Source organism: Verticillium dahliae, genomic scaffold (assembly GCF_000150675.1).
Source record: "Verticillium dahliae VdLs.17 supercont1.20 genomic scaffold, whole genome shotgun sequence".
Classification (NCBI taxonomy): domain Eukaryota; kingdom Fungi; phylum Ascomycota; class Sordariomycetes; order Glomerellales; family Plectosphaerellaceae; genus Verticillium; species Verticillium dahliae.
This window is the reverse complement of record NW_009276967.1, coordinates 44198-66822: the sequence shown is the minus strand read 5'-3', so window position 1 is coordinate 66822 and position 22625 is coordinate 44198. Positions and strand designations below refer to the sequence as shown.

Sequence of the window (22625 nt, the reverse complement as noted above, 5' to 3'; positions counted from 1 at the left end):
TCTCCCATGCCCGATTCCCCATGCTCGACTGAAGCCGCTTCCGCTTCCGTTGTCGATACATCGTCTCGGCCTTCATCCACATCCATCGTCCGAGTCTGAGGCATTTGGACCGGATCTGCATCGACATCCTACTACCTCTTTTTCTGCTGCTGCTGCTGCTGCTGCTGCACCTCCCTCCTCGTCACCTCCCCGGTCGCCTCGCCCCATACTCCCGACCGTCTGAAACGCCGCTTCTTTGCAACTCGGCTTTGTCAATCTCGACCTCTCATCGGGTCGTCCACCCCCTGGTTCCAGCCTTGCTTCCTCCGCTAGGCCCTCAAACTCGCCCCATCAGGCCTGGCGGGACAGATACACTCGACAACCCACTACTTCCATCCACGCCATCGTCGTCTTTGTGACGAGCGGCCATTTCTCCCTTTGCGACCGTCGCATCCCCTATACCGACCTCCGCCTAGCGCCCTGGCACGACTTTTGCCTGCCCTGAATCGCCCTACACATAATATTTCCGCACTTCGTGCGACATTAAGGACTTGAGCCTACTCAACACATCAGACTTCACTTGCCCACCATGAGGGAAGTAAACTTTAGCATTCCCAACGTCAACAAGGCGTCGGTCGGTATCACCACCGCCCTGTACGACCGGAGGGCCCTCGACTGTACCTCGACGCTTCCCTTGATCAACTCCTTGAACCATTTGGCCTATCTGACCACGTCATCTGCACGCATTCGCGACATCCTCACCGTCGATGGCGGCATCGAACGCTTGGTTTGCATTTTGAAGCGCGGCCGTAGCAAGGACATGATGGATATGTGGAAGTGGAACCTGGCCTTCCAGTGCGTGGTCAACATTGGCGTCAGAGGTACAGAAAATGTGCGCACACGCGTCGTGGAAGCAGACATGGTTCCTGTCATTGCCACTATCCTTGACAACTACATCAAGGTCATTGAGAAATGCCGCGAAAAGGCAGAAGAAGCCAAAGACAAAGAAAAGGAGCACCACAGACACAGGAGTCATGAGCATCGCAGCGTCACCAAGGCGTCCTCCTTCACCAATCGATCCAGCCGGGTTGAGGCTGATCAACGGAGTTCGCGCCGACAAGCGCCGCCCCCTTCGATCGACGTGTCCGCCACATATGCAGGCCCTTCATCTGCTGCCACAAACCAAAACGACGTGACGCCCACGGGAAATGCTCCGCAGTTTGCCGTCCCAACGGCAAATGAAAGGCACGCTTTCCAGGGCTCCCACCGTCATCATCATCATCACAACCATCACCACCATCATCACCACCACCATCACTACAGGCCGACAGAGTCCCGTAGTGGCGTGGCTAGCACATCTCGCCAAGTCATCCAACCTCTTGCAACAGCTATACCACCGCCGCCACCCGTCGATGTCGGCGATGCTTTTGTACGCCCGGTTCGCGATGTCGACCGCCTGGCATCAATGGCTCCCTTCGGACCGCTTGGCCTCACGTCACAGCCGACATCTCCTACGACGCCTCTGCCACCACCGCAATCTCGATCTCCATCGGTCCGGCCCCACTCGATCCTGGGCCCTAACAGCCGTGCGAGGCGTCGACCCTCGATTAGACATCAGAATTCAACTGCTGACTCTGACGATCTCGTCGGAGACGATGCGCAGTCAGACGAGTCCCCAGCCGATACAGAGATGTCCGGAACCGGAGAAATTCCGCCTGCTGTCAACATCCAGGACATGACAATGGAAGAGGGTGAAAATATTTTGGCAGGCTCTGCTGCCATTGAACTGACGCCTCCGACTGTGTCCGAGACCCAGGAGACTGGTGCTTTTAACATTTCACACCGTGGCCCAGTCGACGGCAGCATTGCCAACAACGCCGCTCCTGCGCCAGTACCGCCAATGGGGCTTTCGCCTAATCGACAGACCATGGTCACTCCTCCTCAGCCGTCGCTACCGAACGCTAGTGTGCCTCGTTATCTACTTGACCGCCACTTCGTCCCCAATGCACAGATCCTGGCATCCATGCCTCGCGAAGAGGATGTATTGATGTCCCTTCAGCTGCTGGCATACGTTTCGAAGTACTGTGGCTTGCGTTCATATTTTCAGAAGAGTCATCTAGTACCCAAGTTGAAGATGGGCAAGCAGCTACGCTATTTCGACGGGGATGAGTCAGTGCTGGATTCTCCTGACGAAGAAAAGATGGAAGAGGAGTATCTCCTGCCCAACGACTTCAACATCTTCCCACTTGTGGAAAACTTTACAGTGCGGCACCACAGCCCAGACATGCAGTACTGGGCTGGCGTGGTGATGAGAAACCTCTGTCGCAAGGACGACACGCGCGGTGGCATTCGCCAGTGTGCCTACTACCAATGCGGCAAATGGGAGGAGTTCACTCGCCAATTCGCTAAGTGCCGGCGCTGCCGCCGCACAAAGTACTGCAGCAAGGAATGTCAGAAGAGTGCATGGGCTTTCCACCGACACTGGTGCGTAGCTGCATCACAGTAATGTGGACAATGAGGATGGCTTCCATGCACAGTCAACTCCTCTTTCCTCTCTGAAGTGTGTATAGCGGCGTCATGTTTGATTTCTTTTTTTGGCTCCACGCGCAGGCGGCCATTGCATTGCAGGACAGCATTTTCATCTGCATGGCGTTTTTTTTTCTCGATACCACGGTTTTTTTTTCTCAAACAAGCATTGCGAGCTTAGGGGTCAAGTCCGTCAAGATGATTCGATACAGCCGAATGCTTCTCCAAAATCCTGTTCCACTGCACGTTCCTTTAGCGAACGCCTCCCTTTCACCACTGTCACTTATGTTTCTGATGCTCACATATCATGTGGCTGAACTGAAACTGTTCTATCGGCCACCTGGGCGATACCCAATTTGGAGGAGCTCTTCATTTTGTGTTGGCAATGAAGTCCGACATTGACGGAAGTCTTTCGGTTTCTCGGGACGGGTCGGCATTTGCAGCAAGGAGCATCACACAATCTACAATGTGTATCATGCCTCACTCTGCGAGGGATAGAATGTCATAAGGCACGTCATGCACAGGATCGGTAGATAAGGAGGTCTCGGTCATAGCGACGTCCTATTGCTTGGCTTCAACCCCTCTGACGGATGCAAATTGGATTTGCCGTACAAGCCCGATAGACAACAGACGCCTGAGTCGTCGACGATGTACGTATTTTTATGAGACATAAGGCATAACGTCACGTCTGGTTACTTCCTTTGATGCGCGTTTTCAATCTTGATTGTCACAGCTGTGTGGGTCGCTTGGTGGGAGGTAGACTTGCATGCAATCATATGTACCTCGATGGCTGTGATCGTACATGTCAGCGTAGAACCAGTCAAGGCAACTTGTCACTTCGACGATGCGTTCTGAGCCCACATGGGTCGCGGAAGTAAGAGCACGACCACAACCGGCTTGCCAAAGTGAGGACACTGCAATGTATGGGTATTCACTCAAGCACAAGACCGCGACAATTCTATTTGCTCGCCATAGCCTTCCTCCGATTCTTGCCTGGTCGCTGGGACTTGGTGACCCGTCCCTTGGAGACGCCAGGACCCCTCCTGTTGTTGAAGCCGCTGACGTCGCCTGAACTAACGGCATCTCCAGACTTGGAGTGTCGCTTCTTGCCGCCGAATCCATACTTGTCGTTCTTCTTCTGACGCTTCGCATTGGGTTCATTACGACCTCGACCTGCACCAGTCTTCGAGTTGCCATAGCCCTTGATCTCATTATCCACAGCAACGTCAAACAGATCTCCTTCGTTGGTACCGAGGTTCGAAGACGACCCTTCCTGTCGCTCTGCACACTTGTTAGTACGGAATACGCGAGAAAGGCTAAATAAAGCAACTGAAATATGGCGCCGGCCAAAGAGAAGGGGGTTAGAAAGGGATTTCTCGACTTACTCTTCTTCAAAAGACTGATCTTCTCCAAAGTGTCCTTCTTTGCCTTTTGCCTCTCCTGCAGCTTCGCGATCTGCACCTGCTTTCCAAACTTCTTCAGGTCGCGCAGCTTGCGGGCATCAGCAGCCGCCTTCTTCGCGGTGGCCTCCTCAACAAGCTTCTCCTTGACTTTCTGCATTTGACCGTCGTCCTTGGCCATCTCGGCAAAGTAGTCACCCGGGCGCGAAAACGGCACACCCTCTTTGATTAGAAGAGAGCGGCCCTTTCGTGCGGCTTCCAACGATTGCGATAGAAGGGCCAGTTCACGCTGCAGGTCATCGGAGACGTCAGGGATGGCTTCTGCCGTTGGTTTGGAGGAGACAATGGACTGGTGCGTGGCGAAGGGGGCAGAAGAGGAGGTGTCGATGGAAATGCGGGCTAGTGCGGCCTGAAGAGCGGCCTTGTTGTTGATGGTCAACCTTGTATGAGGGACCATGTCGTCGCGCTCTTCTTCACCCTCGAGATCCGAAAGCGGGACGTCCTCTTCATCTTCCTCCTCGTCCTCCTCTTCATCGTCTGCCACTACTTTCTCCGCTCGCTTTTTGGTAGGGGGGTCGTTTTTCGGGCGGATGATCTTTTCTTCCATTTCGATCTCAGACTCGGAGTCACTGTCCGAATCGTTCAAGGCATCGATGTCAAAAGACTAGACGGACAGGTAAGTATGAGGTACGCCAATTCGCGCATTACTGCAATGTAGCATACCTTGTTCTCTTCTTCCATTGATTCGTCTTCGGCGTCCTCATCCTCGTCCTCGTCCTCATCTACGTCCTGAACGCCGATGTTCTTCTTGTCGACCTTCGCACGATGCTTCTCTTTGAGAACGCGCTTCAGCTTTCTGTCTCTCGGGTCCCGGCCCTTTTCAGCCGCAAGAGCCATTCTCAAAGCGCTCCTTCCCATGGTGATTGCCGTTGGTGATGGCAAGTCTCGAGATGCAGAAGGTAGGACGAGATGTTGCCCGACCGATTGCACGGCGTCCCGACCTCTAGTGGGACTTGCCTGTAAATTTTGTTGCTGATAAACTTTTTCTGCCAGTATCCAGCCTGGTAAAGCAGGCGGTGTCACAGGATAGTGGAGCTACGCCTGCCATTTGTGCGAGTTCGTGACAGGGTCCACCAGTCAGCATGCCTTGGCCGCCCCAGGTATGCGCCCCTGTCCACACAGTGCAGTGCATTGCCTCCTCACAGCACCTATCATCGACAAGAACCCGTTCAGTATGTCCGTCCATATTGGAAGACGACAAGACATCAAGCTCCTGCTCCTTCGGTCCAAGGCTATTCTTCCGATACCCAATCATAAGACTTTTCATCCTTCTATTGATTGGCATCAACACGAGGGTCACGAACTGCTCGCGATGTGAAGCATTGGCAACTTGTTCATTGTACATGTCACAACGTTCTGCGAAGGTTCCATCGGTTATTTATTGAGAGGGCTATGAACCTGGGCCTTGCTTGGTATCCTTGGTATCCCAAAACTCGACCTCCCTTGTGATTGACGGATTCGTGCCGAGACACATACGTTCGACTTGCGAACAATCGTCCTTTCAGAGTACAAAAGTAAGACAAATATCATGTCGTCACAGCGTCCTGTAACAGCAACATGTCTTGTCGTTATAGGGTGAAGGTGAACTGTTTTTGCAGAAATGAATGGCGTTGAAAAGGGTTTTCGTTTTTTTTTATCTTTGGAAGGGGTGTGCGCCTGGTTCGTCCGAATGATAATTGGTTGCAGTGGCTGCAAGGCGTGACAAGTTGCGCTGGACTTCGATGGTGGTTGGAGATTATCATGTTGGCGAAGAGGGCGTATCGAAAACGGGACAGAGCATGGGATATGGGCCCCCGGTAGTACGGCGCTTTGCTTTCGGGCCTCCCAGTCTAAGTCGCGTGAGGCTCTTACATGATAGCGCAGCCGGAGTGGCCACCGCCGTTCTTCATGACACTGCAGCCGGAGTGACCTCCGCCGTTCTTCATGATGCTGCAGCCGGAGTGTCCGCCGCCGTTCTTCATGATGCTGCAACCGGAGTGTCCGCCACCGTTCTTCATGATGCTGCAGCCGGAGTGTCCGCCGCCGTTCTTCTGGGTGTAGGAAGGCATGATGAGTGCGTAGCGTAAGAGCTTATGGGTTGAGTGAAGAAATGAATTGAAGATTGGAGGAGTGACTGACTATGAGGATTCTGTGGCGTGCGATGGTACGATATCAGGTTTGAAATGAGATTATTGGGGTTCTTAAATAGTCGCATTGCTCTTTTGACTGGTGTGGTTGACCCGATACGTGGTTAGGGAAAGCACTTTTCTTTCAGTAGGGATATCCACCAGACTTGGCAGAACAATAGCCTTGCGATCGGAACAGTGTTGGGATTTGGGGTTGGAAAAGAGGGCATTGGGGTGGTCTCATTCCTATTGTTCGAAGCATGGGCTAATATTGTTCCCACGGCGCCTTTGACTTACAATACGTGTTGGGGTAGCTGCCGACCGTATCGACAAGTCCACTACATCGTCGAGAGATGAATTCCCGATGCGAAGCTATGGCTTGCTTCGCTCCAACCCTTCAAAGGCTTCGAAAAATCAATACAAACGGACGAGAATACACGAGGACGGGCAGGTGAGGAAACGAGACGGTGGCTTTGCGTCCATATTGTTCTCCAAAGTTTTCATATTGTTCATCAATCAAGTCACTCGTCAGGATATCTTCCAGCCTAGGTCCAGCTGAGCCTTTGTTCAGGTAGAGATGGCAGCTTTGCCACAAAGACCAGTAGGTGCAGATGAGGGCTGTGAGAGCTCATAATTCACTAGCGACACAAAAAGGGGCAACTCTTGCCTGAACAAAACTCCCAACAGGATAATGACGATCCCGTGTGACATGGCAAAGTATTGTTCTAGAAGCGGGTGAATGGAAGCCTGGGCCCTGTCAGTACCTAGGCGAGGAGCTGCGCGGAGTGTGGGAGGGTGATACATACCATTTACCCTTCAAGGTGATTACTACCCAGGGATTGCCAGCCTCGTCGACTTCCTTTTCAACCTTGGTGTTGAAGGCGATGGCGCTCATTATGCCATCGCCGGATTTCTCGTTCATTACGGCTTTGAAGGCATAGCCGTAGTTCTGAACCACTTCATACAAGCGATAAATGAGGGGCTCGACAGGAGGCATGGGTCCCGCATGGCCCCGGTTGGGAAAAGCCATCAACGGGGCGAGACTCTCCTGGGACACCTGTAATAACTGGGACAACTTGAAAACATCCTCAGCCGATGCCTGAACCTGACCGTAGAACATGCCAGCCACAGCCACTTCACTTCGGCCAAGTTCTTTGGCCATGTCTTCAAAACTGATGCCTGTGACCGCTTTGGCACCGAACAGCGTTTGGCTGACGGGTGGAAGTCGCTCCGCCATGGAGGACTGTTGACATGTGAGCAACATGCCGTATTAGGGGACACAGCCATGTCGTCCATCATGGTTCTCTGCTGGTTACTTACGTCTAGTGTGGCAAGTCCTGCCTGGGCGTGTGCATTCGACATGATGACTAGAGTTGGAGGGTTTCAATGAGCTGTACTGGAAATAGAACAGACTTCGGGAATGGCTGAAGAAGTCGGAGCGTCAAGGAAGCATATTTAAGTCACTCGCTCATGGCGCCGATGTATGGAGCTTCGGGGAGGGGGTTCATCACGCATGCGTCATGCGAGTGAAGTATGGGAATCCTGAGGAGGGGAACCCACAAGCAGCTTCGTGCAGTCGATAAGCCGCATGCACATCCATGATGTATATGCATGGAGGCACCATCCACAGACTTGGCTGGATCTACTTGGACGCACCCCGCGCACTCGGGGATAGCCCGGAAAGTCGGAGGCGGGGTTCGAAGGTGCGAGTTCGGATGCTGTGGCACCTGAGTTGGAGTCAGCAAGAGGGATAAGATAGATAAACATTGAGGGACCCCACCATCAGAATGCACGGACCAATTGTCGGTGCTTCCAAACTCCGACTGCCGTGATAATTTGTGAGGTTGCAGTTTGCCTCTCCAAAATTCACCAACTTGAACGAACGTATTGCCAACAGACATCAGCACCGACGCCTGAGCCAGCCATGCCGCACAAACACACCCGAAAAGATCACGATCCTTCCTCGTACGTTCAATCGAGTTGCGAAACACTGCTTAACATCCCAGATGATCCAGCAATCCACTGACTGGCCGACTAGTTTCGATCTACCTCCATCTCAGATTGCAAAGCCTCTTCCAGTAACCCGAGGCGGCAAGAGCGACGACAAGGCGAAACCCAACTCCAATGCCGCTGCTGCGACTGCAGGGAAGAAGCGCAAATCGCGCAGCAACCCGGACGATGCGCCGCGCGCGTTCAAACGCCTGATGGCTTTTGCCCAGGGCAAGAAGACCAGGTCTGGCCTCGACAACGGCGAAAGGACAGTGAAGCGCAAGACCTCTTCTGTTCCCGCAGCGACCACGGAAACTCCAGCGCCTGAAATGCCCACTATCAGACCCGGCGAGAAAATGGCCGAGTTCGCTGCGCGCGTCGACGCAGCACTACCCCTGTCTGGTCTGGTCACTAAAACGCCCAGGGACGGCAAGGATCCTGGAGGGATCAAGGTGCGCAGAACCAAGAAGGAGCGGAAAATGCACAGATTGTATGATCAGTGGCGGCAGGAGGATGTAAAAATTAAGGAGCAGCGCCTGGAGGCTTTGGAGGAGGCTGCCGAGCGCCAAATGGACCAAGATCTTGAAAGTGGCAACCACACCCACTGGCCGGTTAATATGGGAGGCACCTCGACGAGTATCACCAAGAAGGGCAAGAAGAACAAGAAGGGACGTAAAGCGAAAGCCGCGGAAGACGAGGACCCCTGGGAGGCTTTCCAGAAGGCCCATAAGGACACCAAGATTGGGCTTCATGACGTGGTGCTAGCGCCCCCAGTATTGAAGAAGAGCACACAGAAGCTGCTCACCCCTCGAGCCGATAGTTCTTGACGATACACAACACGTGGCATGCTGTAACAATCAAGTACGACAGATTGCTGGCGATCTGCAAACCCTGTGTAATTTTGTGACAGATGAGGAGCAGGCTCGCTTACTGATCTGGAAGCAAGCCACCGATGTACATACATCTCATGCTTCGCGACGTTCACTGGCTGGTAGACCTAAGGTACCGATGATGAACACCCATCTATCGTGTCATGGACCGGGCTCGCTGTCATTTCGTAATGCCCCTGCATTTCGAAGGGACCCTTATCCGTCGACCCTTCTTTTTGCGACATTAGATGGGTGCTTTGAATAGTCGTATGGGTTTATCCTCCTGCAGGGCACGCCGGAATAATTCGCGGGCTGAAGGAGTGCTTTCCACAAAATTCAATGCGGAGGTAGAAGTTAAGTTTGCGTGCCATAGGAGTGCATGGGTGCTTGTTGACCACTGTCATGCTATCTCCGCGCTATCATCAGTGTGACTGATGCAGAATGGATCCAGGCTCACCCAACTTTTCATCTCGAATATAAGTTTCCCACCTTCCACACTCCGCAGGCGAATATTGTGTCTGCAAAGACTTTCAGCCCCTTCTCGAGAACCAGAAAACATAAACTTGAGCCAGGTAAGTACGTGATGGACCCTTGAGGTAAGGTAGTTATTATTAAGTACCTTAGCTACCTGGGGTCGTCACGCCGGCAGGTGCATCGTGCCTTGCATTATTGTTACCGAGTCGCCAGAACGCTAACAGGCAGACTCACCAATCAGCTCACGTGACCCACCCACCAAGGCGTCGACCATCCGAAAACCCAGACATCGCTGGTTCAATTCCCGTCAATAACACTAACGACCAGGTTCATCAGATTTTTCTTCCGCCCTCGGCCTGGCATGTCAACGAACTTTTGGGAGTCATAATGGCCGGAGAGATTGAGAGGTTGATCGAATGGCTAATCGATGACATTTCATGCCACGGTGATCGAGGTTTGTTCTCCCCCCCAACATGCTTGCCTCTACACCATTCAGATGTCGTCCTGTTCGACTCAAACATCAAGAACAACCACGGCATCTGATCAGCTGTTGACAGAACGCACCGATCTCAGCTCTGAAGTCCGCAAGCATGCTGCCATAAAAAAATGTGTGCTAACAGATTTGTAGGCTATCCTGTGTCGCAGACACTGGCTACCATTCAAGACTATCACCATGGCACTGTCAGGCATGACACTCCCAGTGCGATCATGCCCGCCGCGGCAGGTATGAATGACGCAGCAACAGACCAATCTCTCTTGTCATCAATGTGGGATTGGATCAGAGAGCGAGACGACATTTCCATCGGCGAAAATCGACAATGGAATCACTTAACCTTGGAAGCGGTTCTTGCCATGCCGGAACCAGAGGCTTTCCCTTCACCCCGCCGGGCAGACGATGCCCTCGAGGGCGTTACCTCTGTATTACAGAGCCCAAAGGACCATGAAGGTGGTCAAGTAAGCCAGCTTCGCGCAGGAGAAACGCCGGTTACAGCCTTCCGCCCCAGAATCTACGCCTCAGCCGATCGAATGTGGGAATCTATTGCTGGCCATTCTGCGGATTTCAAGCGAGTTCCGAGGTTGGAGTGGGCGGCTTTAGTGGGAATTGCCACGACGAAGAGTGATGGAATCCTCCAGGGAGATCTATGCCGGCTGATCGGTCAAGACAAGCGATCTCTCCCGAAAAGGACCGATTCGCTGGCCCAGAAAGGGTACATCACGAAAAGAACGACGTTGGTACGAGGCGTGAAAACGAGCAAGATGTGGCTGCGACGGTTAGCCCCGAGCATGCCGACTAATCCCACGCAAACCGGCCGTGGCGAACGCACGAGCGTGAACTGGTGCCGGGAAGCGCTCACTGCCGACATGGAACCTGTCGCATGGTGCGATCGTTGGACTGGCAAATCTATAGATACCCACATGCTGGCTAAGACGGCCATCGAGATCATCAAAGCCTGGAAAATCATCAGGTATGATGACCTACGCCGCAAGCTGGGGATTGAAGGCCTGAAATGGCAGATGAAGACCCAAGCGAGGCTATGTCGTTGGATGGTCAGAAGAGGCATCGTCCAGTACGTTGCCGCGACCTTGGGGGAGCGGCTCTTCAAAGATTGTCTGAAGTTTAATCGCGACTTTTCAGCTGACGACTGGGATTCATACCTGGCCACTGGCAAAGTCAAAGCACGAACAAACCCTGAAACTGAAGAACTGGCGCAATACAGGGAGGCGAATCTCGATACACCGAACAGGAGTAGTTCGATCAGCGGAAGCAGGGATCGCTACACCACCGCAGGACGTACATCAACAAATCGAGGTGGCATTGCTTGTCAAGATCAATGGAAGCCCGAAAAGCCATTACCGACCACCGTTATGGATGTCATCAGAGCTGGGGATGCCAGGGGCGTTCCAAACAGACAGATAGGCAAACATACCATGGGCCCACCGTTCACACGATATGTGTCGTCTATTTCGACAACGCTGGCAACACCCGCTCTTCAGCCCTCGCATCTCACCCAATTTCAAGTTTCCAGTCAGCTGCATAGAGTAGAGAAATCGGCTATATATCTCTTCTCTCTTCCCCAGCTTCCGGATTACAGACGAAACAACACTATTGCGCAAGCTCATTCTCATGTACCCGACTTTTTCTTTGCCGCAGAAGATCTAGTCGACGGACCTAATGTCCAACAAAACAAGGGGTTCAGCATGCCCATGCAACATGATCTTTCTGACCAGTTGCTCGGCTTGAGCGCACTTGCTCGCGTCCCGAATGAGAGACGGCAGTGGAAATCTATACGAATAGCACCCCAAGAGATGTCTCATACACAACTAGAGTTGGACAAGCGAAGCCATATTTCGGCAACCCCGGCACGCTTGACACACGATGACGCCACGAACTTGACGCCTGCCATCTCTACACCTTGTCATAGTATCCGTATCTCAGACGAGATGCCTGGAACTGCCGCGTCGTTTCCGGATGATATAGATGACCTTGGAATACAGAACATCCGTCCAACTCGACGTTCGTTGATAGTCAGTCTGAAGGTGAGACCCTCGGCGCTTTCAAGACTGCTAGCACTGCCTTCATCCCCGAAGCTCCGGAAGACTCCAGACTTGATCGCCAACTCCCACACACCAAGTTTCGATGAAGTCAACGGACTGAGTCTGGATGGTAGCCATCCCGGCAACTTAAACATAGTTGAAGATTCTGAACGCGGCTCTTCAATCAGGGTTACAACCAACTACCCTGACGAACAACCGAGTGAACCAACGCAGCTGGGCGACAAGACGGAGGGTCTACAACCCAGCACTTCTCTAGTGACAAAGCGAGGGCGTTCCAAGGCGAAGAGCACAAAAACCTCAAAGCAGCAGAAAAAGGGCAACAAAGCTGGCGTTTTCACCTGCGAAAAATGTGGTGGCGTGTGGAAGAACGACAACGGATTAAAGTACCACCTGGAGAAATCAGCTTCATCTTGCAATTCAGCCTATGTCCCGCCTACGCCTAAGGCACACCAGTCTCAAGCCAAGGCAGCTCGCCTGTCGACACAAGAATCAATGGGAGAAAACACGCCGATCTTGGAGAGATCCGCAAGGTCGGCACGGGCTACTGGAAACCGTGGTTCGTCAGCACAGCTCGTGCAGGACACCGCTTTGAACCTGGCACATCGGAATACTCTTCAAGCCCACGCCTCCGTTCTACTTGCACGAACTCATCATAGGCGCCGAACCTCCGCCGAATCTTGCGCCGCCCAAGTCGATATACTATTGGGTCGTCCCAGTCTCACAGCCGACTCCAGTGATGCTACGGCACTTGGCTCTCCAAGTACGAAGGAAACCCTTGGGGTCAAGCCTGGTGGCTTGATAGATTTGCCGACCGTCAGCACAAAGAACGCGCTGCATACAGAGTGGCATGCTCGGCCAGGTGCAGATCGCGGCGTACGTCTCAAGGCCCCCGTGACACCGAGAAAGAGCGACTACTTCGGTGTTGCCGGTCCGACAAGTCCTGAAACGGCGAGCATCGCTCCTAGTAACCAGAATGGGCACATTCGTCCCCTGTCAAAGGAGCCGAGGAAGCGATCGCAGCCTGCAAACTCTGCTGTTGGCGAACAGGATACACACAATGGGTATAAAAAAACCACAGAAAGCAGACTGCCGCCGTATTCTTTGTCTCCTGATCGTATGGAATTATCAAAGGCGAGGAAAGATACAAACGAGGTCAAAATGACAGAGATCTCGACTGTTGAGGCAGGTGGCGAAACACTCAGGTATCCGAAATTCCGCATGCCTACAATTGCGGATGAGCAGGACACAAACGGATACGCCCCGGACTCCCGCCTTCATCGTGCCTCTCAAATCATGCTATATCTCATTCAAAACAACAATGGCGTATTTCCGGGTGACCGATCTGCCTATCTTGCGTTCCTCTCAGTATGGGAAAGGACTTTTCCTTCTGACCCGCCGCCGAGCAACAACAATGTTCAGGTCGCCATCAACAAACTAGTCAGCAGGAAGAAGATCGTCAAGACCACCCATGCGTTCAGGGACGCCAAGGGAGCCTTCAAGTCTGCTAATGTGCTTCTCGCGCGTGGCACGGATCCTTTCTGTCCGGCAGCTGTTGCAGTGAAGGAAAGAATCATTGCAGAACACCCACGTCCATATGTCTTGGCCGAATTCACACCTTCCGCAGAGATGTTTGGGCAAGACCAGAAGATGTGGAAGGGAGAACCAATCTTCTCCAACAGACGTAAGCTGGAGAATGACGTGGGAATACTGGACGCACCGTTCTACGTCAATGAAAGTCTCAAGAAAAGAAAGCCCAAGGGCGTGGAAGTAGATGATGCTTCTCCGTCAAAGCGGCACAGACCAGATTCTAGAGCTTCGGCTGGGATAGACAGTAAAGGGCCCATGGTTGGCACCACTGGTAGGCCGTCGCAGGCTGCTAGGACCCCCCCCTACATACCAACCCATCATGTGGCTGCGTTCAAACACCAGGCGGCGTATCTAGAGTTGACCTTTCTGGAACCTAATACGTGCCTTGATGAGGACGACGAACCTAGCCATATACTGCCAACAGCCACAGACGTACAACAACACATTGGCATGCTGTCGGGAGAGGAGATCAACCAAAGCTCTGACCGTTTTGACTTTACTGCAACGAGGGAGATCTTGCAGCACGGGACAGAATGGCCACCGCTAGATGTCAACTTCTTCGAGCAGAATAATAGTTTTGCTATGGATGGATGGATGCCAGATTCTCAGTGGTTTCTACGGTGTGGGTTACCACATAGTCTGGACGAAATGATTTCAGCCGAAAGCACTGGAAAGGACGAGCAGCATGATGGTGGCGAGGCGGACTTCATGAAACAAGTCAATGGGTGCCGCCGATGGGAGATTTCATTTGAAGCCAAAAGTCTGGTCGCGCTCGGCTCGATCGCACCCAACTACATCTTCATCAACCATCGCATGGACACTCACGTTGAGTGGCATGTGCAGACCCTGCTATGGAGTCCAGAAAATCAGCTAGGTTTCCGAGGCAATCATATTGATACGAACCAGCACGACTCGGATCAGAATGCTGAGATTCAACCACTCAAACGGCGAAAATATACGCCCCGAACACGATCTAGGCTAGAGCCTACGGTTCAAATGGATATGAAGTACAGAACTTTGTTGCCATGGTCGCGTAGCTCGGGTGCCGAAACGGAGATGTTGGAGGGCCAGACTCTGGATGGGGAAGATGATGCTGTGGTTATTGCCGCCTTTGTGGCCACGCGGACACTGCTTGGTGGTGCAGACAAGTACATTGAATGGGGCCTGATGATGAGGCTTTTCCCCAGCAGATCGCTCGCCTTTCTGCGGAAATTCTGGTCCAAAACGCGTCGAGATCGGCCTGCGTCAGTGAAGCAACTGACTGAGCGGTTCCAGAAACGCTTCATCGCGGCGTATGAACGGAACGAAATACCTCCGCTAGATTTCGACAACTATGTTCGCTACGACTGGGTCAGCCTTATTCGATGGACCGCGAGCCTTGTCGAGGACTCAGTCACCCTTCCGTCAGGCCGAGCGGACCTAGAACAACACTTCACGCTGGAGGACGCCGTGGCCGACGTGCACGATTGGCAAGAAGATTACTACAATGTCCAGTCATCCATATACAGCAGACTCGAAGCCGTTACCTCGAAGTCGGCTGTAGTGTTGCTCGATGAAGGCAGGAAAAGCACGGCTCAGGAGCCAGATCTTGTCAAGGCGAAAACCTGGATCCGGTCACTCTGTTCTACACAGCAAGGGCTGTATACTCCGCAGCAAACAAGAGTCAAAATGGCCAACCTGACTGAGAATGGCGAGGCATATAATAACGAATTGCTTGAAAGGGCCATCGACACTCTCCAAGCTCAAAATGTTATTGCGAGGACAAGAAGGCGGCGATACGAGAACAGGTCATACCGACTCTCTGAGTGGTACTTGCCACGGCTGGTCAAACAGAGCCACGAACAAAAATACCTCGACGCTGTTGCCTTCAAGACACTGCTAGACGCCAAGTTTCGTCGTGATGAAGAGGTTAGGATTCCATACGTCATCAGGGATGGCGAAGTCATGGCCATGATTAATCTGCAAGCCCACGGCAGAGTAACGATATCCCCCGTCGACATGCCGCAGATTCCATTGGGATTCAAGCCTGGTGTCTACGAAAGCCGCAAATTCCCAAAAACGTTCTACAACTTTGGGCTGCAGATCACGCCAACGCCAACATATGTGTATGACGATGATATGCATGTTCTTCAACAGTCTCAGGGAGATTGCCCGGCGAGTCAAAGCGCGGAGGGTGTGCTGCCTCTTTGGTCTGACTTCTTTGGAGCGCTCAAGGTCGACCGTTGGCGACAAGTACTGGGCGCTGTCGTGTTCGCGATCGCTATGCGTGGTCCGTTGGATCTAAGAGGCGTGGTTGCAACTCTGAAGCCAAATCTAGAGGATTTTGAGGTTCAACTGGTCATCGAATGGGGCTTACGAAACGAAGTCTTAAAGTCCGCCTCGCCCCGAGGAGCAAGCTATACAACAGCGGAGTGGTGGTGGCTCATAGTCGGGAGCCAGGGTGTCTTGAAGGGAAGTTAAGCTGCTGTGTAGCAAGGCTGCGTCCTAACTAGTGCGCGACGATACTGTAATTATTCAGAAACGGGAGAATGTATAATATCTGCCTCAGCAATGCATCATGTCAACCTTTCCCGGTATCGTTATCACGCCCCTGAGTATCCCATAGAGGGGAATTTGATGAGCAGTGTTTTCAAGTCAAGTTGCAGACCAAAGGTTGCCACTGAGAATAACTTTTTTTCGTTCGTGCAATTTGAGCACAATTGAATGAACCCATATCTCACCGAGCATACTGACAAGGTGCAAGGTAAAACATACTACGCACCAGAGATCCACTACGCCTCGCTAACCGACCAAATCGCTCTTGATTATGAAATGAACATCTTTCCGTGCTTTTACCCAGGGACGCATGTCGCTCAAGGAAAGCAAGACCCGATATCAAGAAGAACGCATTTAAGCAAGTACAGAGCATGAAATGATCTACTCCCAGAAGTCGAATCTTTGATCCTACCTCGAATGATCAGTGGCGACAGGCCTAGGTATAGGTGATGCCTCACAATTGATGAGCCATGAGGATGCCTGCCTATGTATTCAAGAGCGCTCGAAGTATCATCGCCACAAGCAAGACGACGAGTACAACGATGGCTCGGTCTACCCACAAAGGAACGCCCGCGTCCATGGGTCGTTGTACAGTTGTTGGGCCATTCAAGATCCGTGGATTTGGAGCTTCACGAAGGGGAGCGACTCTCGCAGTCGCAGGGATGACTCTAGCTGATTCAGAATGATGATAGGACGAGATCTCAGGAACAGCCATCTCTTGTGCTGTCATCTGCTGTTGAGTGGACGCGTTGTCACGGCGAGGGGTGACCGACCCTGTCGTGACGAAAGCCTCGGACAGTTCTGCACTTTCTTCGTCAGATGCCTCCGCCAACCCTGTAGTACCTGGACCAAAGTGGCGTTGTTCTGCAATTGCTGGCGCATGACTTCTTGTTTCTGGGCTCTTTGTCATCTCATCCTTCCAGGCCATCTTGAGTTCAGAAGGAACTTCTACTCCGCTGGGGGCCTGGGAGGAAGTTGAGGCCGCCGCATCTGCCGCATTTTTGGACTCCGCCATGATTTCTTCGTTGGATTTGCCGCAAGCAGGGCATTTAAATGATCGAGAGGCAAGCGCATGACGTTGTCGCACGGCGTCTGTGGATTCCAAGCCGCCAAGCTGGCCTTTCGGATCGGTTTCCATAAAGCTTCGCAATCTAGAAACAGAGTCAGAGTTCTGAAACTCCAGCAAAGACAGCTATCGCTGGCATTTTTCCAGGTGCGCGAAATGGAGCAATGTTGGAGCGGTATAGGGAACTACGGGGATTGCATCTTACGCGACCAGCGCTGTCCGAACGCCCCAAGCTGGCTGCCATGTTTCCTCGTGGTGGCCACTGATGCTGAGGCAGATCTCTCTGTTGACTTCGAAACGGCCGCTAGGTGTTGTAAAACGAAAGCTCGGTGGACGGAGTGGATAAGTAGGCGGTAGGACGATACGACCATGATAGATGCCTTCAGCAAACGCGGAGTTGGGTGGTCCTCGGAACGTGAAGTGCCACTCAAACAAGTCGCTCTCAAGAGGTGTAGCGGTATAGTCAGGCGAAGGCGCCTTGGAAAGCTCGGCAGCTTCTTTGACTTGAGAGGAGATCCCGTCAACGATGGCACGCCAGAATTGGCAACCAAATCGATCACGACAACTTACGTATGCGCCGTATTGTTGGCGACTTGGAGTTGAACTTGGGTGTTGCCATGTTGTCCCCAGGTGTGGTGGAGTGTTTTGAAGGAAGCACGAACAAAGTATTTCCACGAGCCTAGCGAGTAGGCTTCTGATGGAAGGTTGAGCAGATGATCACGGTAAAACGACAAATTTTGGGGAGGGAAAGCGTGGCAGATGTAGATGTGGCATATGTTGCAGCTCAGGCATTCGGAGTGGTACCGTCGGAGAAGCTCCCCTCCCTCCTATGCCTGCTTGAAGTAAACAGCCCCCCCTCCCCACCTGTCCGCCCCAACCAGACCGCAACACCTACCTAGCATGAGGGGCCACTGTATCCACTCGTATGCGCCAAGGACGCTCTGATATTCGCATATTCTTTACGGGTATTGCTACTTGATTATGTAATGAACCCGGTCGAGGATCGACGACTATTCCTCGCAAACGAAGTATAGAATCGACTTGTCCAGCTTCCTGACTGCCATCTGATCCAACCAACGTTTGAAGCGCGACATCGGAGACGGTGCTTTCCAAAAACACGGTATGTTCACTCTTTGGTCATTGATCAAATCACCAATATTCTAAGCATTATTCAACAGCAATTGCTTTCCTCGAGCCACAGCATCGCCTGCTCCGACGACACCGACCCAACTTACGATCAGATAATCCACACAATGGCTGGGCCAGGTCCTGTCAAGCCCGGCATGGCCCGAGGGCTTCCCCCTCTGCGCATCCATAACTTCGTCGGGACGGCATTGGGTGCTGGAATGTGGTTCTTCGTACGTGAACGATCCTCGCCATGACTATGTGACAAGTTGTGTGGACTTGCATGGATCTGGCTAACCATGTTTCCTGTAGTTGATGTACCGAGCGAAGAAGGACGGTAAGGAACCTCGTTGAAAACATGTGTTATTTATACTTACGGATGTGCAGGTGCGGTTCTTCTGGGCTGGAAGCACCCTTGGGATCATTGAAGCGCTGCGGAAGGAAGCTGGCTGCGTCACCAACACAGCCGTGATAGTTCCATCGACAGAGACCTCTGTGTACACCTAACCAAAGTTTATTTCATTTTTCGGCTCAGGCTTGCCATCACTGTGGATTGTCCTGTCTCGTACTAAGCTACTGGCTTCTCAAACAAATAATGGGCAACGCCCCATGTATCCCCGCCTTCGTATGCAAAGAGCTCCGAGCATGCCAAGTAAAATATTTGCCAGCGATTGTACCACACGTGGGCATCTTGCTCTCCGTACGTTGCGACCAGGTGCGGCCAAATGTCTTGTTTGCTGTCCACCATCTTGGCAAGCCAGTCCTATTGCTGTTAATGTTGGCTCTTGTCGCGTTGGTAGTACATCCATACCTCGCACGTCTTGGAATAGTGGACGCCATTGACCCACCACTGCTCACGGATCTGTAGATCACGTTGAAAATAAAGGAGCAGGTCGGCGGAAGGCATGGTGCCTCCCGTAAAGAAATGAGTCGTCATCCAGCCTTCCTCATAGTCATAGGGCGTGGTCCGGTGGGCAAAAATGTGCACAAACAGCCGACCACCGGGCTTAAGCGCCCTGGCAACCTTGGCCATGAGCAGTTCATAGTTCTTCATGTGCTCAAACAGCTGTTTGCGGGAGAATATGGTCAGTACGCCATGAAACGGCAACATTGACAGCCTCGCAATCATGACGAGGAGACGTAACACACCTCGATCGAGACAACCCTGTCGAATGACTCGGGCTGGAACTCGTAGTCAACTACGTTGCCGGTGATGACTGTCAGATTCTTTAGTCCTTTCGCCTGTGCTTTGCCATCGATGTATTCCTTCTGCGTCTTCGAATTAGAGAAAGCAGTTATCTTGGAGTTTGGTAGCACCTCGGCGAAGTAAAGAGCGCCGGAGCCCCAGCCGCATCTGCAAATTGTTAGCGCAACGGTACGATTCGGGATGTAGGGCTGGGTTCCCGCATCCTCACCCGAGGTCAAGTATGCTCATGCCATCCTCCAAGTCGGCTTTTTCTATATACGTCTGAAGCATGGCTACTTCGGCTTGCGCAAGTGTCTCTCGGCCTTGAGGATATAGGCAGCAGGAGTACTTCATACGTGGCCCAAGACAAGCAGCTAACACGCCAGTGCCAACTTCATAGTGCTGCTTGTTCGCGGTCGCGGTTTCCACCGCTATGGGCCGATTACGGAGCTGCTGGATGTAGGATAACTTGCGCTCATAACTAGCGGCTAGTGATGCGCTCTTAATGGCATTCAATCGCTCTTGTAGCTGGCGCCGAATGCCCACACGTATGACAGCATGCGGCAAGTAGCCATTGTCAAGGATCCAGTCTAGTCATCCGGCATCGTCAGAAAGACGAACGAGACGATATCTCACATATGCCAATCGTGCACTCACCAATGTTCATATTGGTTGAATCAAATTGCGCTGAATGTGAAGCCGACCAACCAGTGAACGTCAGGTGACGGAGAAAAGAGAGAGTTGGGTTGGCGTTGTAGGTATGGCGTCAGGCCTTGTCCGTAGCCGTGTTAACTAAATAATCTGAGGTTCACTCTCAAATGACACATGTCGGTGAGGAGAAACTCTCAGCCGTAGATCTTTTGTAGCAAACATCGGGTGTCTCGGGACCTGCGCAAGCTGCACATCTCTTTTGAATCTAAACCGAATTGAAACTCTATGACACGTACATGTTGGATTATGCTAGATATGGCTTATCGCCCCCTGTCATCGTACCAGGACCCTGCCAATACCCTGTTACTGCCAGCCACTTTCTAGGCACGATGCGGCTCCGCTGGCGAAACGCCGTTTATTAACACTTGTGACTATCCTATGCTGAACTGGCATGTCAAGCAAGATGTAACACATGTCAGCCAGCACGTAGCGGTTATGAAAGGTCGATCACGCACATACCCTTTCCTCCGAAGTGAGCGAGCGACGTGGCTCCATCAGCCACAAGGTAGGCAAGTGGGTGGCAATTTAAGCCCCGCCCCAAATCCTAAAGACAAGTATCATCCAGAAAGCCCCTTGACTTCAGAACCCTCTCAGTGCCTCGACTATGGATAAAGTGTTCTGAAATTCTACCTAGTAGATAATCAGCGACACATTTGATCACTATTCTACTTTTATTGACTTCGAGCTGATGCAAAGTTTAGTACAACGGTTCAAAGCGAGCTCACTTTTCAGGAGTGTGGCTTTTATTTTGGTCACCCGCCTGGTAGGTACCGCGGTACTGTCATACAGTCTACGGCCAGTCTTGAAAACATGCCTGCGGCCGCATCTATACAGTGGAGAGACTATCTATGCGCATCTCCTCCAGTATTGTCTTGTACAATTTGCGCTTCTTAGGCTGCCGTGTGAGCCTCTGTTTGAGGCGCCCAACGGCTCGCGCTAGCTGTTGGAACACGAGCTTCTCCGCTACCCAGGCACACACTAGATAAGATGCACCCAAGCCAACGAGAAAAAGCTGAAAGTCTCCGCTCGTTGATGTCAATTGCATCAGGTGTGCCACCCAATGGGCTGGGCTCATGATCATGTAAAGCGTGAGAAGCAACGTTATGGCTATCGTAGCCAAGAAAGGCCCTGATCATTCCTCGCGTCAGCATCATCCCGACTTGTAGGTAACAGAAACTTACAGTTCTTCAATGCCTTCTGCCGGAAGGGTGGTCCTGCGTTGAGAACGACGCCAGCAAGGATATACTCAAAACATGACACCAGGAACAATACAGTGTTCTCTGAATTCTTGATGTTTGACTTATCATGCCTGACCTTCGGAGGGATGTACCAAGGTTGCTCTCGAACGGCGATGTATACTGTCGCTTGAATGGCGATGCAGATGAGCATTTGGCCTAACAGAGGAATTAGGACCTTCCGCGAAACCAGGTTTGCCGTAGGACGTTTCTTGTATAAAACGGGGTACGGTCCAGCCCACCCCACTGGAGTTGCTTGTCAGAACGTTTTGGCAAGTAGGACACGATTGCATTGACAACTCACTAAAGATGGCGATGGGGAGAATTAAGAGAAGGTCAATGAATAAAAACTGAGCCCGGAATTTTCAGTGATTGGTCTCGCAGCTAGAATGAGGCATCGCATACCTGAAAGTCTCCTAGATTGGATGCAGTCGCGTAAAGGAAGCTAACCGATGTGAATTGAATTGCGGAGTACAGGCTCATATACTTGAAACAACTGAAGCTGGTGACAAGTGCCGCTCGTCCCTCCCTTTCTAAGAGTTAGCCATCGGTCTAGCGCGATACGAACAGGGACAACCTACCGAATCACCTCAGGACAGCACGCTATGTCGAAGTTTCGGCTGGTAAAGGGAGCGGCAACAGACGCCTCGGCTTCGGACAAGGAGATCCCGACGTCCGCAGCTTTGAGTGCCCCGCAATCGTTGGCGCCGTCGCCACAGAAGCCGACGCAATAGTCGATACTTTGCAGTTTCTCAACAAGTTCGTGTTTCTCATCAGGCGACATACGGGCATATATTTTGCCGTTGACTAGCATCTGCGGAATTGTTACCAAGGCAAACCTCACCACTCAACAGCCGACGGCCTAAGCACTTACTCTGTGCAGCACATGCGGTTCGGCAAAGTCTACCAGCCATCGGAACGCATCACCACTTATGGCAAGCGAGTAGTTTCGAAGGTTAGTGATATTGTAAGGCAGGGACACGTCAACATCTTGAGATGCTGGTAGCGGCTATGACCAGAAGTCAGATCGTATCCAGCTGTGAATCCGGGTGGTCTTACAAGCAACGTATGCTCGTCAAGTCGTAACGAGCTGTCGTCAATACTTTCCCAGAGCAGACGCGAATTAGGGTCCCCTGGATGCCCTGCACAATTCTTTAGATAATAACTCTGTGTCCGAGTTAGGGCAGCGCTTACCTTCCACGAACCGGGACACAAAACAATG

General features: G+C 52.2%; 10 protein-coding genes across 10 annotated transcripts in view; 4 read left to right on the top strand and 6 right to left on the bottom strand.

Annotated features, from left to right (window-relative positions):
• Positions 1 to 568: 568 nt before the first annotated feature.
• Positions 569 to 3199, top strand: VDAG_08315 (MYND-type zinc finger protein MUB1; the record flags this gene model as incomplete). Its single annotated transcript, XM_009660040.1, has 1 exon — positions 569 to 3199. The coding sequence occupies one exon, from the start codon at positions 569 to 571 to the stop codon at positions 2483 to 2485; it is 1917 nt and encodes a 638-aa protein (XP_009658335.1). The 3' UTR covers positions 2486 to 3199.
• A 246-nt stretch (positions 3200 to 3445) lies between these two features.
• VDAG_08314 (Ebp2p) lies at positions 3446 to 4823 on the bottom strand (the record flags this gene model as incomplete). Its single annotated transcript, XM_009660039.1, has 3 exons — positions 3446 to 3786; positions 3891 to 4569; positions 4629 to 4823. The coding sequence occupies 3 exons, from the start codon at positions 4821 to 4823 to the stop codon at positions 3464 to 3466; spliced, it is 1197 nt and encodes a 398-aa protein (XP_009658334.1). The 3' UTR covers positions 3446 to 3463.
• Positions 4824 to 5106: 283 nt separating this feature from the next.
• VDAG_08313 (uncharacterized protein) lies at positions 5107 to 6013 on the bottom strand (the record flags this gene model as incomplete). The annotated part of the gene is made up of 1 exon (XM_009660038.1): positions 5107 to 6013. The coding sequence occupies one exon, from the start codon at positions 6011 to 6013 to the stop codon at positions 5813 to 5815; it is 201 nt and encodes a 66-aa protein (XP_009658333.1). The 3' UTR covers positions 5107 to 5812.
• Positions 6014 to 6554: 541 nt separating this feature from the next.
• Positions 6555 to 7547, bottom strand: VDAG_08312 (cyanate hydratase). The gene is made up of 3 exons (XM_009660037.1): positions 7391 to 7547; positions 6877 to 7313; positions 6555 to 6817 (listed from the first exon to the last, which is right to left on the bottom strand). The coding sequence occupies exons 1-3, from the start codon at positions 7430 to 7432 to the stop codon at positions 6796 to 6798; spliced, it is 501 nt and encodes a 166-aa protein (XP_009658332.1). The 5' UTR covers positions 7433 to 7547; the 3' UTR covers positions 6555 to 6795.
• A 124-nt stretch (positions 7548 to 7671) lies between these two features.
• On the top strand, positions 7672 to 8886 carry VDAG_08311 (uncharacterized protein; the record flags this gene model as incomplete). The annotated part of the gene is made up of 2 exons (XM_009660036.1): positions 7672 to 7773; positions 8077 to 8886. The coding sequence occupies 2 exons, from the start codon at positions 7672 to 7674 to the stop codon at positions 8884 to 8886; spliced, it is 912 nt and encodes a 303-aa protein (XP_009658331.1).
• A 903-nt stretch (positions 8887 to 9789) lies between these two features.
• On the top strand, positions 9790 to 16005 carry VDAG_08310 (uncharacterized protein; the record flags this gene model as incomplete). The annotated part of the gene is made up of 3 exons (XM_009660035.1): positions 9790 to 9856; positions 10031 to 10126; positions 10244 to 16005. 3 exons carry the CDS (start codon positions 9790 to 9792, stop codon positions 16003 to 16005), a joined length of 5925 nt encoding a protein of 1974 aa, XP_009658330.1.
• VDAG_08309 (ubiquitin-conjugating enzyme) lies at positions 15338 to 17948 on the bottom strand. The gene is made up of 3 exons (XM_009660034.1): positions 17717 to 17948; positions 17352 to 17649; positions 15338 to 17231 (listed from the first exon to the last, which is right to left on the bottom strand). Exons 1-3 carry the CDS (start codon positions 17763 to 17765, stop codon positions 16565 to 16567), a joined length of 1014 nt encoding a protein of 337 aa, XP_009658329.1. The 5' UTR covers positions 17766 to 17948; the 3' UTR covers positions 15338 to 16564.
• A 253-nt stretch (positions 17949 to 18201) lies between these two features.
• On the top strand, positions 18202 to 18923 carry VDAG_08308 (uncharacterized protein). The gene is made up of 4 exons (XM_009660033.1): positions 18202 to 18266; positions 18325 to 18504; positions 18584 to 18608; positions 18659 to 18923. The coding sequence occupies exons 2-4, from the start codon at positions 18400 to 18402 to the stop codon at positions 18697 to 18699; spliced, it is 171 nt and encodes a 56-aa protein (XP_009658328.1). The 5' UTR covers positions 18202 to 18266; positions 18325 to 18399; the 3' UTR covers positions 18700 to 18923.
• VDAG_08307 (cyclopropane-fatty-acyl-phospholipid synthase) lies at positions 18773 to 20290 on the bottom strand. The gene is made up of 5 exons (XM_009660032.1): positions 20115 to 20290; positions 19687 to 20047; positions 19421 to 19625; positions 19083 to 19337; positions 18773 to 19034 (listed from the first exon to the last, which is right to left on the bottom strand). The coding sequence occupies exons 1-5, from the start codon at positions 20122 to 20124 to the stop codon at positions 18840 to 18842; spliced, it is 1026 nt and encodes a 341-aa protein (XP_009658327.1). The 5' UTR covers positions 20125 to 20290; the 3' UTR covers positions 18773 to 18839.
• Positions 20291 to 20897: 607 nt separating this feature from the next.
• VDAG_08306 (uncharacterized protein) overlaps positions 20898 to 22625 on the bottom strand; it is a 5042-nt gene continuing 3314 nt past the window's right edge. Inside the window, exons 8-14 of the mRNA XM_009660031.1 lie at positions 22463 to 22545; positions 22278 to 22412; positions 21993 to 22217; positions 21809 to 21928; positions 21708 to 21753; positions 21350 to 21649; positions 20898 to 21296 (exon numbers count right to left, since the gene is read on the bottom strand). Coding sequence (XP_009658326.1) covers positions 20995 to 21296; positions 21350 to 21649; positions 21708 to 21753; positions 21809 to 21928; positions 21993 to 22217; positions 22278 to 22412; positions 22463 to 22545 — 1211 coding nt within the window. The 3' untranslated portion in view covers positions 20898 to 20994. The remainder of the gene's footprint in view (positions 21297 to 21349; positions 21650 to 21707; positions 21754 to 21808; positions 21929 to 21992; positions 22218 to 22277; positions 22413 to 22462; positions 22546 to 22625) is intronic.